The sequence below is a fragment of the Pristiophorus japonicus genome, chromosome 9 (assembly GCF_044704955.1).
Source record: "Pristiophorus japonicus isolate sPriJap1 chromosome 9, sPriJap1.hap1, whole genome shotgun sequence".
NCBI lineage: Eukaryota > Metazoa > Chordata > Chondrichthyes > Pristiophoridae > Pristiophorus > Pristiophorus japonicus.
Window position 1 is genome coordinate 19,546,704 of NC_091985.1, and position 16,163 is coordinate 19,562,866.

General features: G+C 46.7%; 1 protein-coding gene across 1 annotated transcript; it reads right to left on the reverse strand.

Annotated features, from left to right (window-relative positions):
• Positions 1-9,695: 9,695 nt before the first annotated feature.
• LOC139273862 (endonuclease domain-containing 1 protein-like) lies at positions 9,696-14,650 on the reverse strand. Its single transcript, XM_070890938.1, has 2 exons — positions 14,236-14,650; positions 9,696-10,577 (listed from the first exon to the last, which is right to left on the reverse strand). Exons 1-2 carry the CDS (start codon positions 14,533-14,535, stop codon positions 9,696-9,698), a joined length of 1,182 nt encoding a protein of 393 aa, XP_070747039.1. The 5' UTR covers positions 14,536-14,650.
• Between the last annotated feature and the right edge of the window lie 1,513 nt (positions 14,651-16,163).

A 16,163-nucleotide genomic window follows, 5' to 3' on the forward strand; every position in this document is an offset into this window, starting at 1 on the left:
GACCCGTTTATTCCAACTCTCTGCTTCCTGTCTGCCAACCAGTTCTCGATCCACGTCAATACATTACCCCCAAAACATGAGCTTTAATTTTGCACACTAATCTCTTGTGTAGGATCTTGTCAAAAGCCTTTTGAAAGTCCAAATACACCACATCCACTGGTTCTCCCTTGTCCACTCTGCTAGTTACACCCTCAAAAAATTCTAGAAGAATTGTCACGCATGATTTCACTTTTATAAATCCATGCTGACGTGGACCGATCCTGTCACTGCTTTCCAAATGTGCTGCTATTTCATCTTTAATAACTGATTCCAACATTTTCCCCACTACCGATGTCAGGCTAACCGGTCTATAATTCCCTGTTTTCTCTCTCCCTCCTTTTTTAAAAAGTAGTGTTACATTAGCTACCCTCCAGTCCATAGGAACTGATCCAGAGTCAATAGAATGTTGGAAAATGATGACCAATGCATCCACTATTTCTAGGGCCACTTCCTTAAGTACTCTGGGATGCAGCCTATCAGGCCCCGGGGATTTATCGGCCTTCAATCCCATCAATTTCCCTAACACAATTTCCTGACTAATCGGGATTTCCTTCAGTTCCTCCTTTTTGCTGGAACCTCGAACACTTAGTATTTCCGGAAGGTTATTTGTGTCTTCCTTAGTGAAGACAGATCCAAAGTATTTGTTCATTTGGTCTGCCATTTCTTTGTACCCCATTATAAATTCACCTGATTCTGTCTGCAAAGGACCTACGTTGTTCCTCACTAATCTTTTTCTCTTCACATATCTATAGAAGATTTTGCAGTCAGTTTTTATGTTCCCTTCCTCTCATACTCTATTTTCCCCCTCTTAATTAAACCCTTTGTCCTCCTCTGCTGAATTATAAATTTCTCCCAGTCCTCAGGTTTGTTTTTCTGGCCAATTTCTATGCCTCTTCCTTGGATTTAACACGATCCCTAATTTCCCTTGTTCGCCACGGCTGAGCTACCTTCCCCGTTTTATTTTTACTCCAGGCAAGGATGTACAATTGATCTCTGGTTACTGGCTTGGGACACTCACGATCATGCTCACCACTACACGTACAGTTGGTTTCCTCGATCAGCTCAGCTGTGGGAAATCGCTGCCTGGTTTTCAGTCTCGGTGGCTTCTTCTGCGGAACTGAGGCTTCCTCCTCTGGTACATCGATCTTGGTGGAGCGAGAGCGAGAGGGAGAGGGAGCTCTCTTTAGATACAAGCTGCAAACTCCAAGCTAAAAGCCAAAAATAAAGTGGAAAAGAGCCTGTCTTTATGGGAGTCTTGCTACCCGTTATCTTTCCCGCCAATCTTTAAAATCCTTTTGTTTCTAAGCACGGGTACTGAGTCAGTGATGGGCCATCCAACCCATGTGTATTGGACTAATGGCCCTTAGTCTGGAGCATATCTCTCAGCCTTTGTGTTGGGAAAAACCTGGTTCCTCTTTGGCTGGCCAGGCTAGAGGGTTCATTGTTCTGCTCTTCTTCTGAGGTGGAGGTGCGAGGTGCTTTTGCATATTAGAGTGGCTTGGTCAATGGCCCCCCTTCCTGGCCGACAGCTCTTTTGTCAAAATTCATGGCCCCCTTCCTTTAGCTGGGACTGGTGGGCAAAACCGTACATGACTGACAGTTCTTTTGTCACAGCTAACTGCCATGCGGTCTCTGGAGTTTTAACAAAACCAGCTTTTTCACGTATTGACTAAGTCCATTCTTTAAACAGAAACTTTGCGATCTCTTCATAATGCAGCAATCACCAAGGTTACTTCAATGGTATCTGCCTTCCCTGTGAGCACCAATGGTGTGGAAACACCATGGCCTCCAAGTTCCTCTCCAAGTCACATGCCATCCTGAATTGGACATATATATATATATCCTTTACTTTAATGTGGTCAATAACTTGGGAATTCCCGACCTAACACCACTGTGTGAGCACCACAACCATAAGAACTGCAGCGATTCAAGGAGCTAACCCACTAACAATCTCTTGGGGCAACCAGGGATGGATAATACAGCCTTTCCAGTCACCCACATTGCAAGAACAAATAATTTTTTAAATTTAGTAATGATTATTTGTTGATAAGAGTTTCCCTGCTGTGCATGCGTACCTTACTGTGGTACATTCATAGTTGAGTGTTTCTTTCTTGGGACAATCCATTCTTCTCCGTCAATGTCCTTTATTACAAAATGATTGGAGTATAAGTGTAAAGAAGTCTTACTGCAATTGTATAGGGCTCTGGTGAGTCCGCACCTAGAGTATTGTGTACAGTTTTGGTCTCCTTATCTAAGGAAGGATATATTTGACTTAGAGGGAGTGGAACAAAGGTTCACCAGACTGATTCTTGGGATGGGGTGGGGGGGAATTGTTCTACATGAGAGATCGAGGAGGCTAGGCCTATATCCCCCAGATTGAGAGGGGATCTCATTGAAATGTATATAATTCTTACAGGGTTTGACATGGTAGATGCAGGGTGGATGTTTCCCCGAGCTGGGGAGTCTAGAACTAGGGGTCACAGTCTCAGAATAAGGGGTCAGCCATTTAGGACTGAGATGAGGAGAAATTTCTTCACTCTTTCTTTGGAATTCTCTACTCCAGTGGGCAGTGGAAGACCGAGAATGATAGATTTGGGAATATTAAGGGAATCAAGGGATATGGAGATAGTGCGGGAAGGTAACGTTGAGGTTGAAGATCAGTCATGACCTTATTGAATATCGGAGCAGGCTCGAGTGGCCGAATGGCTTACACCTGCTCCTATTTCTTATACCCTTATGTTCTTACGTCTTCCACCTGGCATTATGAGGATGAATCCAAATTACCAATGGAGAAAAATAATAAAGCAGCCCATTTAAGAGGTATTTCAGTCCATCACTTCATGAGCCAAGACGATCAATGGCCTTGTATTTTATTGTAAACCGTAGTTGAAAGGCCAAAGGTTATAATGCAGGATTCTGCTTCAGTTGAAAAAAGCCACCAGGATTCCACCAGATTTGAAAACAATTTTGACTAGGCATCACCGAGCTCAGATTTGAAATGTACCTGGAATGTGAGAGGAAGGGAAAGATTTCCACAATTTTGAGATCCTTGGGGAAGGATGAGTAGAATAGGAGATGGTGCGATGAACCTTGTCTTCAACATGGGGAGAATTCAGGAAGTAGAAAGAGAATGTTGGATGGTGGATCTGGAGCTTATGGGAAATGAGAAAGTTGAGCTGTGCTGTGACCATACTGGCATCGACAAGGTAGAGGCAAGAAAGGTTTCAACAGAGAGATGGTCAGATGACAAGATATTCCTTATGTCCTGCCCAGTGGTGCAACAGAGGCACCAGATATGGGACCATATGGGATATGGGAGTCAGAGGCCTGTTTGTGCCTCCGGGAGGGGCTAATGGGGTGGAAGACGCTTTTGGCCCGAGGGACGGGGCTAAGGATTGTGGGGGGAGGGGGGGGGCGGGTGCTACAGGCTCCTGGGAAATTGCGCGGGAGTTTGCGGTGGTGCTGCCACCGCACAACCGGTGATGATGTCATCGCCATGCGCGGCTAACACTCTGGGCCGCGCGCCAACCCCTTTCCGCCCCGTGGGGGGAGATTGCCCTGCGAGTGGATGTCTACGTCATCTTCGCGTGTCGCAAAGCTGGCCGACGTCTGCTCGCGGGGCAGAAGTTAAAGGGGAGGTCACCAATGCCCCGCAGTGTTTTGCCGACTCTCGGGTTGGCTCGAGGAACTGCCCCCTAGCGTGATCCGGGCCACCCTCGTGCAGCCCAACACTCCGTTTTGGGTGCCCGGGCTACAGGTCCGGTCCCACGCTGCCCTTGTGGCTTCGTGGAGGCCATCAGAGGCCTTGCAGAGTGCGCAGCGGCCCTCCCCTTTAAGCAAAGGGAAAGGGCGTTGAAGCGCGTCGGTGCTACGTGCAATGTCCACGTGGCTCTGCAGTCCTCGGCCCAGCATCGCCTGAGACCCGCCCCTAAATGAGGCACGCGAGACTGCGCTCCACTTCCTTTGCGGGACGGTAAGCCCAATTCAGTGCCGGGGGCGGGACTTCTGCATCAGTCCCAGAAAGTTCCGCCCCCAATTTCGCAGGGCAATTTCACCCCCTAAGAGTTCTTCAGGGGGAAATATGTGTTTAACAACAAAAGGCATAAGAATGCTTGAGGTAAAGTTTGCAATGACGAAGTTGTTGGAATTCCAATTGAGATAGGGAAAGACACAATCCCAATAGATGAAGAAGGACTCATTGGTTCTATAAAAGGCAGGAAGTGGTTGGACTTCTAAATAAGACATAAAATGAACAGAAACTTTAGTATTTATTTTTGATTATTGCACACTTTATTGCAATGCATTGAAGTAACATATTATGAATTGCAAATTAATCCAGATGTTAATATCAAAACCAGTTAGGAATCCTATGCTGTTTTAATTGAATGAAGATTAGTTTGTAAACATTTAAATGCAAATTTCATACAATACCACAAACCAAGATTTTACATGATCAGTTTTTTCACTTAACAGCAATAATAGTGTGGGTAGAGTCTCCATGAGCAGCCATTCACAAACACCTTCACATTCACAACTATTCTTTCAAAACCTTTGAGATAAAACCACTGGAACATGCTATTCCCACACCATACACACACATATATGCAAACACACACACACACACACGACAAACTCTACATGTGGCCATTTAAGTTGTTAAAACCATGATCACTGGTATAAAAAAAAACTTTGAACTTTAGACACAGGACTTGTGAATGAGAATTGCTCTAATACTGCCTTTACTGAGATACATCTGTACTGAACATCTCCCCACCATCACAGGGTGGCACATCTACATAGTACTTTCAAGCTGGGCTCCAATCCCTCTGGGTACTGATCTACAGCACTTGCACTGCCGACTACAATCTTCCTATTATAAGACACTGTGCTTTTGGTACTGATAGATTCATAGACTACTTGTCATGTTTTAAAATATCTGGCATGAGTGGTGTGAATTGGGGTCCTGGTGAACCGCATTTAATGTCACTGAGAAAGAAAATGGGCTGCCGATTCATTGTGAGAGTTTTGCTCCACTGGCGAAGACCAATTTAACCAACTTTGGGTGCTTTCCGCGCCCACTCTCCCGCGCCGCCCACAATAGCTTCCCCTTTTCCACAAACCCATCAGGTTAAGTGCAGTGCATCACTTGCATTTTTTTTTTACGGTTCAGATACCTGAACTGATGGAGAAATTTGTGGCACATCTGCTCCCCGAACCATTGTCACCATTTCGAGAAGAAACAGTTCCCCAAAAAATGAGAATGTGTAATGTCTGTCCTGGCAGCTGTGCAATATGAGTAGCCGGAGTAGCCAGGACTGGAAAACTTTAGCAATGAAGAAAGGTTGGAGAGGCTGGGGTTGTTGGAACAGAGGGGGCTGAGGGGAGATTTAATTGAGGTGTATAAAATTATGAGGAGCCTAGATAGAGTGGATAGGAGGACCTATTTCCCTTAGCAGAGGGGTCAACAACCAGGGGGCTAAGGTAGAAGGATTATAGGGAAGATGAGGAATCATTTCTTTACCCAGAGAGTGGTGGGAGTCTGGAACTCACTGCCTGAAAGGGTGGTAGAGGCAGAAACCCTCATCGCATTAAAAAGTACTTGGATGTGCACTTAAAGAGCCGTCATCTTCAGGGCTACGGACCTAGTGCTGGAAGGTGGGATTAGACTGGATAGCTCTTTTTCGATCGGCACGGACACGATGGGCCAAATGGCCTCCTTCTGTGTCGTAATTTTTCTATGATTCTATGACTCACCGTGTGACCACTGCTCACACTATATAAGGGCAATGGGCTAAAAGGTAGCAGGTGAAGTTCAATGTCAGTAAGTGTGAGTTGATACTTTTTGGTTTAAAAAAAGAAGCAGTGACAATCAACGTTCCCATTCCACTGCGCAGCCAGAGGTCACACGTAGCGGCCTGGAGATTGTGCACAGGCCGCTCACCGGCTTTTCAATGCGAGCAACCGCGCACACTCAAAAATTTTAATGGGCAGTGCACCCAAAAAATATTACAGGAAACATTGGTAACAATACTTTGAATGGAAGTAGCTCAGTGCTGTGGGCAAGCAGAGGGATTTGGGAGGTACAGGTTCACATCACATTAAAGGAAGCACCTCAGGTTGATTAAAAAAAAGTTAATGGATTTCTAGATTTTATCACCACAAATATAGAGTATAAAAACAAAGAGGTAATGGTGAGCCTAAAAAAATCTTAATAAGATCTCATTTAGTGTACCGTATTCAGTATTGGGTGCCACACAAACAAAGATATTGAGGCTTTGGAGAGGTTACAATATATAATTACTAGAATGCTGCCTAGTATGAGGAAATATAAATACAAAGAAAGCCTTGAAAAATTGGGGCTTTTTACGACAACAACCCATATTATGGGGCGATAGGATAGAAGTGATTGAAATTATGAAAGAATGCGACAGGGTAGATAGAAGCAAACTGTTCCCAGTAGTTGACAGGCTAGATCGAAGGGCCACAGATACAAGATTAAATATAAGAAATTTGATAGAATCATGGAATCATAGAATAGTACAGCACAGAAGGAGGTCATTCGGCCCATCGAGTCTGCGCCGGCTCCTTCGAAGAGCAATCCAGTTAGTCCCATTCCCCCCCGCTCTTTCCCTATATCCCTACAATCTTTTCTCCTTAAAGTATTTATCCAATTCCCATTGGAAGGCTACTATTGAATCTGTAACCACCACCCTCTCAGGCAGTGCATTCCAAATCTTAACCACTCGTTGCATAAAAATGTTTTCCCTTATTTCGCTTCTGGTCCTTTTGTGCCCTCTGGTTATCGACCCTTCAGACAATGGAATCAGTTTCTCTTTATTTACTCTATCTAAACCCTTCATGGTTTTAAACACCTCTATCGAATCTCCTCTTGGCCTTCTCTGCCCCATGAAGAACAACCTTTCTGAACTTCTCCAGTCTATCCAGGTAACTGTAATCCCTCATCCCTGGATCCATTCTAGTAAATCTCTTCTATGCCCTCTCCAAAGCCTTCAAATTTAGAACTGAGGCCAGGAGAAACTTATTTACACTGTGGATTCACTTCAAGGTTAGCGGTTGAGGAAGAAACTATGTCAAGATTAGATTGGATAGGTGGATGATGAAAACAGGTTGGAAGGGATTTGGGAACTATGTAGATGTGATTCGGGCTATTTGCTCACATGGAGGAGGGTAAATGCCAACTGGCCTGATTCCAGGTTGCAACTTTCATGTATTTTAATATAGTACCACACAGGTGAGATTACTAAGTATTACAGATTACTTGCAACACAGTAAATAGGCCATTCTGCCCAACTGGTCCATGCAAGCATTTATGCTCCACATGAGCCCCCTCCTGCCAGTCTTCATCTAACTCCATCAACATATCCTGCTACTCCTTTCTCCCTCATGTAGTTATCTAGCTTCCCGTTGAATGCAACAATGCTACTCACCTCAACCACTCCATGTGGTAGTGAGTTCCACACTCTCACCACTCTCTGGGTGAAGAAGTTTCTCCTGAATTCTCTATTGGATTTATTAGTGACTATCTTATATTGATGGCCCCAATCTCGATTGCAAGTGGAAACATCTTCTCTATATCTACCCGATCAAACCTTTTCATAATCTTAAAGATCTCTATCAGGTGACCCCTTTATCTTCCCTTTTCGAAAGAGCCCCAGCCTGTTTCCTGGTAAAGCATAACTTAAAAAAGAGACCTCTATTATCTCCAGTGACACCAATATTAATACTCATAATAATGCCAGCATGCCCTACAGTGATACTGGGAGCAACTATAATATGGCTGTCAAAGCACTGAATACTTGTGAGATAGATTACAATGAAAGAATAGCAATACACATATACAATACGTGGCTATGAATTGACTGCAGCAGCTGATACCGAGAAGTAAAGCAACGCTCCTGACTGAAATATTCATGAATTGATTGGCAATCCGAAATGTTAAAAATAAACGGCTGTGGGACCAACGACGAACACTTTGAGAAGGGCAGTTCACACACTGCCTCCGACAAGATCCCAAGGGCTACCTGCGCACATGGGCCAGTGCCGTAACTTCAAAAACACCAACACTGCCGCACACTTCGGCCGGACTCTTCCCAGCCCTGCGAGTAAAGGGTTTGGAGGCGGGCCCGCTCTCAAAATGGCCCTGATTGACAGTGGGTCAGAGGTCAACTCTGAACCCGCCTCCTTGTCAGTTTCTCAAGTGTCGGGTCTTGCAATAGGAAGAGGGTGAGTGTGAGGGGTGGCTAGTGAGATGGGGATGTGATAATGTAGATAGAGAGGGGGATGGGTGGAGGTGCAAGGTAAGTTGGTGTGCGTAAGGATGTGCAGGAGTAGGGTAGGGAAGGCAGAGTGATGGCAATGTGATGAGTGGCACAACAGGATGAGGTTGAGTGTGGCTTTACAGTAATGTTTTATGATCTACTGAGATCATTGAAAGGTTTGCGCTACTGCAGCCAGCTCCTCCTGACGACACCCTTACTTGTGCCCTCCTGTACAATGTGCAACCAGGCTGCGTTGGATTCCTGGGGAGGTCTCTTCCGCCCATTGGAAGGGAAGAGGACCTCCTTGCATGCTGTGACTCCTTCCATAAGCATCTGGAGGGAGTGATGGGAGAGCCTGGGTGCAGCCGAGCACCTTTGTGCAGTGTTTGTCAGTGTTTGCAGCACCTCAATGCTGCAAAACATCCATCAAAAAAAAGGTGGCCATGGTTCCTTTAAGGAAACTGGCTGATGATGTTAATTGGCCGGGAACCTTGCAGGGTGGACTTAACAAGCCCAATCTAGGGAAGATTGTTGTGAGAGGACGGGCTGGAGCTGTGAGCGCCTTCCCCACACGCCACGAATGCCAGCCGCCCCGGACTCACCATGGTTGGCGAAATCGCGACCTTCGGTTCTGAAAATATCGGTTCTTCACCAACTACCATTCACCGCAGACAATACTAGCCACAAGAAGCGATCCAGCAAGAGTAATCCTAGCCATTGAATTGAGAGGGGACACTCTCTCCATAGACAGGTAAACCTTCCAAAGGGACAGGACAATCCACCACTGAGGGGACAGGTAGAGAGCCCAGATGTTAACAGGTCCAACACCTGGACCCACTGAGCTGTTGGTTCTTCCTGTCTTGGGTTCCTGTACACCAGAGAAGGATTATTTTGGCAAAGCAAATGCAGGATTCTCTTCAATTTTGGAAACTTTGTCAACCCAGTTCTCATGGAGTTCCAAACTGGTTGGGAAGGGAAGATTTTAATTTCCTTGAAAGATCATTCTTTCAGATATTAGGCTGCTTGAGAACAGAATTCCTCGAGTCTATGGCTAGCTGAGAACTAAACTACAGGGTCGCTGTGAAAATGGTCTACATTAGCTTGGATCTCATTTCTTTCTCAATTAATGAAGTTTGGGGCAATTTGTCTCTTGACGCCGTTAAAAATGAAGAGTATTGCAAGAGATGTTCTCATCAATGCCTCGTGACTCTGTAATGATTAATGTCTTCTGAGAAATGCCTCAATCATCAGGCTCCCGGCAGTTAATCGCAGACCACCAGTTGCTCACCGCGACCAGCCCCGGCGATGACTCCAGCGCCACCTTTGATAACGCCAGTCAGAAGATGCTAACCCCCACCCCACCCCACCTAACTTCAGTTAAGAACTGGCAAGGTTAGCGGTATTAGTGAGGAGGACGCCAAGCACATTTACAGCGAGAACTCCGACCACTGTGACGACGCCGAGGAAGACCGGAGCGATGACCTTGGCCACCTCCAGCAAGCCACTCGAGACCGCTCGGACTGTGGCTTGACCAGGAACCAGGAGCATGCAGTAGACAAATTGGAAAATTCCCACTGCCGCCTCGTAGCCGAACGGCCGCAGCGGGGAACCCGCTGTGTTATTGACGGGGTCAATGATTTTATTGTCAATCAAGCCTTGCACTTCTTTGAAGGTCTGCAACTCGTCACCTTCGCTGGTTCCCCTGCAGTGGTCAAAGAGCCTGTCCACCTGCAGTTCCTTCTGCAGCTCTCTCACGGTGGCGTGTTTTGTGTCTCGTTCAGGTGCCATGTGTTTCATGAATGCAAAAGAAAAGTCTCTGTTGTACGCCAGGACGTTCTGCTCCTCTGGTACCACGTTGCTATTCAGACAGGGGTCATTGTTCTGATCCGGTGGGAAGGTGCAGCAAAGAGCCGTCCAGACCAGTCCCGGCACCGAGACCCTGTTCCTCACTTTGGTCCTTGTCGGTTTGGCAGCGCCCGTCACTAGGTACATGGAGCGGCCCGACTTGTGGCATATCCGCGCCAGCTTCTCGGCCACGGATTCCGCCTCCTGGTACCAGTTGACGTTGGCTCCGTGCTCCTCGGGCACCGCGTTGGTGAGGGTGCAGGTGGCCGTGGCGCTCTCCTTCTCGTTCAGTGCGAAAGGGTAGAGGTGGCCCCGGTCGTAGCCCGAGTCCTGGTAGTCCTCGTCCACCGCCTGCTTGCTGCTGGAGTCGGCACTGCTGCTTCTCATTTTATCCGGGGCGTTCCCATCATCGATCTGTAATCAACAGATCAAAGGGTCAGGAAAATTAAAACTTCACACTGTGTTCATTGCAACCTGACCTCCCCATAATCTGTGGAATTCGCTGCCTCAGAGAGCTGTGGAAGCTGGGACATTGAATAAATTTAAGACAGAAATAGACAGTTTCTTAATCGATAGGGGAATAATGGTATATGGGGAGCGGCAGGGAAGTGGACCTGAGTCCATGATCGGATCAACCATGATCGTATTAAATGGTGGAGCAGGCTCGAGGGGCCTTATGGCCTACTCCTGCTCCTATTTCTTATGTTCTTATGTAATCAATACATCTGGGCAGGCAGCAACTTTTAAAGATGGCAGAACAGGCTTGAGGGACTGAATGGCTTATTCCTGTTCCGATTGGGTATGGTAGCATAATGGTTATGTGACTGGACTAGATAAACAGTCAGTATTGCATAGTCGGTTGGACTTTGAGAGTGGCCTCGTGATCAAGTTGCCACACTCAAAGAAGGATTAACCCAAGAGGAAGTGGGAAGTGCCTGCCCATAGTTTTTGTAAAGAAAATAGCTGATATTAGTTTGGTTAACGCCTATAAGAGTAAATGAGACAACGGTGCCTGTGAGGGTGAAGTGCAGGCATTGTTAACGGAATGTTTACTTTGTAGAGGTGATAAGCTTTATTTAGAAACGTGTGAGTTTTTTAAAAAGTTAAAGATAATAAAGCTACGAGGTTACTTTCCTATGCGGCATTTTGTTGTGCTCAGAGAGATGATGAGTACGGCAAGAAGAGATAGAAGAGCTGAAAAAAGAAACATAGTCGGGAGACAGAGAACTTAAAGAAGCAGCTGGAGGTGGGAGATTTCAAAAGGAAAGCGAGTTCAGGAGGTGGGAGATTTCAAAAGGCGAATTGCCGACTTAGAGAGCCAGACTTCTCAGGCTGCGGTAGTTCTGCAACAACAGGCGTGTGCACGATGCAGGCGGGATGTGCTGTGCGTGAACTAGAAGGAACCCGACAGGCGTTACAAGCTTGTGAGATAGAGAGAGAATCTTACGTGCGGCCTATAAGGTGCCAGAGGCGCTTTGAGGGAAGCTCTCCAGATAGAGAGACGGATCACACTCAGTGCAGGTTGAAGAATTACGAAAGAGAGGGAAAGCTGGGGAAACGGGATGCTGTTGTGGCCGGACCATGTGATTCAGTAGGAGCAGCGGGCGGAAGAGAAGTGAGAGACTGCGATGCACTGGAAGGAAAGGTTGGGGAGACTCCGGAGGGTCCTTAAACAGTAAAGGCCAGACCCCTGTGAGTGTCATCGTTACCACCCAGGTCGATAATGACAAGCGGGAGGAGACCTCTTCCGAGAAGCGCTCCATTCCCCTCAATGTCTCTGAATTACAAGCTTGTGTTAATGAGTTAGGCCCCGTAACACTATCCAAGTGAAGATACCATGGGATGCTTGGAAGCAAGGACACGATGAATTAGAGAATGCCGATTTGAAACGCGTCCTCCTCGCGGCTACCAATCCTAAAATGCAGCAAAATCCGTTTATGGTTTATAATACCCTCACTGCCCCAAAAGAGGTCATGGAGTCCATTCAGGAACAGTTAGGCATTAAAAACATGGATATGGCTAAGACATTTTATCAAACCACACAGGGGCCAGTAGACTCACCCATGGTGTGTAGGGATAGGCTCCACGCAGTTTATGCTTCCTGACTCCGAAGAGGAAGGGATGGACATGGGGCCGTTTAAGAAACAATTCTTGAATGGTTTATAGAACTCATTGAGGCGTGCTTTAGGACACACTGTCACGGCCGAGATTGACTGGAGCAGAGGAGGCTGAGAGGAGACCTCACTGAGGTGTATAAAATTTTGAGGGGCCTGGATATGATGGATAGCAAGGGCCTCTTTCCCTTTGTGGAGGGCTCAATTACGAGGAGGCATAGTTTGAAGGTGATTGGTGGAGGGCTCAGAGGGGATTTAAGTGTGTTGGTGTAGAAACCCTCTCCACATTTAAAAGGTGCTTGGATGGGCATTTGAAGTGCCCCAACCTGCAGAGTTACGGACCTAGAGCTAGTAAGTGGGCTTAGACTGGATAACCTCAGCTCCACTTCCCCGCACGCTCCCCACAACCCCTTATCCCCTTATCGTTTAAGAAACTGTCTTTTTCTATCTTAAATGTATTCAATGTCCCAGCTTCCACAACTCTCTGAGGCAGCAAATTCCACAGATTTACAACCCTCAGAGAAGAAATTTCTCCTCATCTCATTTTTAAATGGGTGGCCCCTTATTCTAAGATCATGCCCTCTAGTTCTAGTCTCCCCTATCAGTGGAAACATCCTTTCTGCATCCACCTTGTCAAGCCTCCTCATAATCTTATATGTTTCGATAAGATCACCTCTTATTCTTCTGAATTTCAATAAGTACAGGCCCAACCTACTCAACCTTTCCTCATAGATCAACCTCCTCATCCCCGGAATCAACCTAGTGAACCTTCTCTGAACTGCCTCCAAAGCAAGTATATCCTTTCGTAAATATGGAAACCAAAACTGCACGCAATATTCCAGGTGTGGCCTCACCAATACCTTATATAGCTGTCGTAAGACTTCCCTGCTTTTATACTCCATCCCCTTTGCAATAAAGGCCAAGATACCATTGGCCTTCCTGATCACTTGCTGTACCTGCATACTAACCTTTTGTGTTTCATGCACAAGTACCCCCAGGTCCCGCTGTACAGCGGCACTTTGCACACTTTCCAACATTATACTCCATCTGCCAAATTTTTGCCCACTCATTTAGCCTGTCTATGTCCTTTTGAAGATTTTTTGTGTCCTCCTCACACATTGCTTTTCCTCCCATCTTTGTATCAGGCTGCTGACCGAGGGCCCTGTGGCTCTTTGTTGGCCGGCGCAGACACGATGAGCCGAAATGGCCTCCCTGTGCGCTGTCGATTTCAAAAGGTCATCGACCTGAAACGTTAACTCTGTTTCTCTCTGACAGACGCTGCCTGACCTGCTGTGCATTTCCAGCGTTTCTGCTTTTATTTCAGATTTCCAGCGTCCGCAGTATTTTGCTTTTGCATTACATAGTGGCTTTAACGTAGTAATACGTCCCAAGGAACGGTCATAGGACCGTTATCAGAAAATATTTTGACACTGAACCACATAAGGAAATATTAGGACAGATGGCCAAAAGCTTGGTCCGTGGGTATTAAAAAGCGTCTTCAATGAAGAGTTGAGAGGCACAGAGGTTTCGGGAGGAAATTCTAGGGCATTGTGCCGTTGAAGACACGGCCGCCAGTGGTGGGGCAAAGGAAATGGGGAATACACAAGATACATTGTAAACCTTGCTCTTAATTTAGAACCAGGATATTCTCTCCATCCTCACTCTAACTTTAAGGAGAAAAATCAGTGCTGCCAGGCATGTTCAGAGCTGCCTGCCATACACGGCTAGTGAGTTGGAGTGGTTCCCAGGAATGTGCATAGGTTTTTACATGACTGCAGCCTTTGGCTCAGAGTCAGAAAACTGATCCCTTGCTAGATTATTTGATGAAATGCAACAGATTTTTGTTGTTGTTTTGTGTCGTCGCCTAAAGTTTAAGCTTGATTCCTGGTCCGCGTCTGACACAATGCACAGTAACACGGCGAGCAGATGTACCCAGACAAGTCTGGGACGTTCTTTACCTGCGGCTCGTAATACCAGGGACTGGGTCTGTGACCTTCACTCTCGCCCATGGAGCAGGGATACCTGTAGGCGGAATAGACCGGGATCCGCAGGTCTGTCCGGTACAGGGTCCCAAAGTGGTAGTGGTTCTTGTACCGCTGGCAGATTCTGACCCGGCTTCTCGTGGAGAATCCCTGCGGTGGGATCTTGTTCTGAAAGAACCAACTGCATTCGTTGAAATCCCGGACCACTTTGCCCTGCACTGTCTCGGGGTCGAGGATAGCCAACAGCAGGAGTAAGACCAGACCCGCCGCCCCCATGTTCAGAATGAGATTCCCCTCCCGATTGAAGAGCGAGAGAGCGATCAGTTTCACTCCACTGCTTCCTGCTCCTTCGGCCTGTTCTGGTTGCAACGAATCAGTGAGTCGGGCTGCACTTCCCGTTGATTCAAGCGGGAGAACCGCTGACAAGTTGTCCCACCCGCCCACAAACGTGTCAATCAAACTCGACAGAGCTGGCTCAAAAACTGAACCCCTCTCCCACTCTCTGCAAGGACATTCCTCTTCCATAATCCCGTCCCTACTCACCCCTGCTCCCAGTCTGAATGTTCGAAACAGCTGGCCTAGCGTGAGCGAGGACCAGAAAAATGACCATGAAAACTGCCGGATTGTTGTGAAAAATTCAGCCGTTCACTGATAAGAAACAGAAGTAAAGAAAGAGGAAGGAAATAAAGAGACTTGCAAGTTTCACAACCTCAGAATATCCCAAAGCGCTTTTTGAATGAAGTACTTTTTGAAGTGTAGTCACTGTTGTAATGCAGGAAACACGGGCAGCCAACTTGTGCACAGCAAGCTCCCATTATCGTTTATTTTTAAATGATGCTCCTTGCGGGATAAATATTGGCCAGGACACCGGGGAGAACTCCCCTGCTCTTCACATAGTGCCGTGGGATCTTTTACATCCACCTGAGAGGGCAGACGGGCCTCGGTTTAACATCTCATTTGAAACATGGCACCTCTGACAGTGTAGCACTCCCTCAATATTGCACTTGAAGTCTAGGTTATTGGGTCAAGTCTCCGGACTGGGACTTGAACCCTCAACCTTCTGACTGGGGTAAGAGTGCTACCCACTTGGCCATGGCTGACACAGCTTTAAGGGGAAGAGAACCTGCCGCTATCTGGTGCGGCCAACATGGGGCCCCAGTCATTCTGTAAATGCCCTCAGGGTAACTGGGAATGGGAGACATATGCCTTGTGTTTCCCAAGAATAAATGAAAAAAATGTACATTATTAGAATATAATCTTGCTTAGGGCAACACATTTCCTGTCCACAAAGTGTATTCCCTGTTGTCCCGATATTGGTTATCATGTTTGTGTCAGCACTTACCATTCTAATCACCAGCTCAACTATTTCCCGTCCTGGTTTCTCTGTCAACTATCGCCATGTAGTCGCAGTTTCCGGCCGTAGTGGGTATTTGAAGTCTCGCTCATACCCGGTACCAGCTTGTGTACAAAAAAAACATATTCATCAACTCGCAACAGGCAAATTTCTAGTTTTTATTCCACACAATAACAAACAGTTGAGAGTGACTTAAAAGTTCGGATTCATCATCTGTGTTCCCCTGATGTCCATGTAAATAGCTTGAGTTTTGCACTCAGGGGGGAAGGCGTGGGGTAGATCTGCCTCATTACATTGGTGTAGCAAAATCATAAGCCCTTTTTATTAATGTGGTCGGCATCTTGGAACTGTACCTCAGGGAATGGTGCTTGTGGAATTGTACCTTAGGGAATGGTGCCGTGTAACTGTACCTCAGACAGTGGGACCTGTGGAACTGTACCTCAGACAGTGGGACCTGTGGAATTGTACCTTAGGGAATGGTGCCGTGGAACTGTACCTCAGACAGTGGGACCTGTGGAATTGTACCTTAGGGAATGGTGCCGTGGAACTG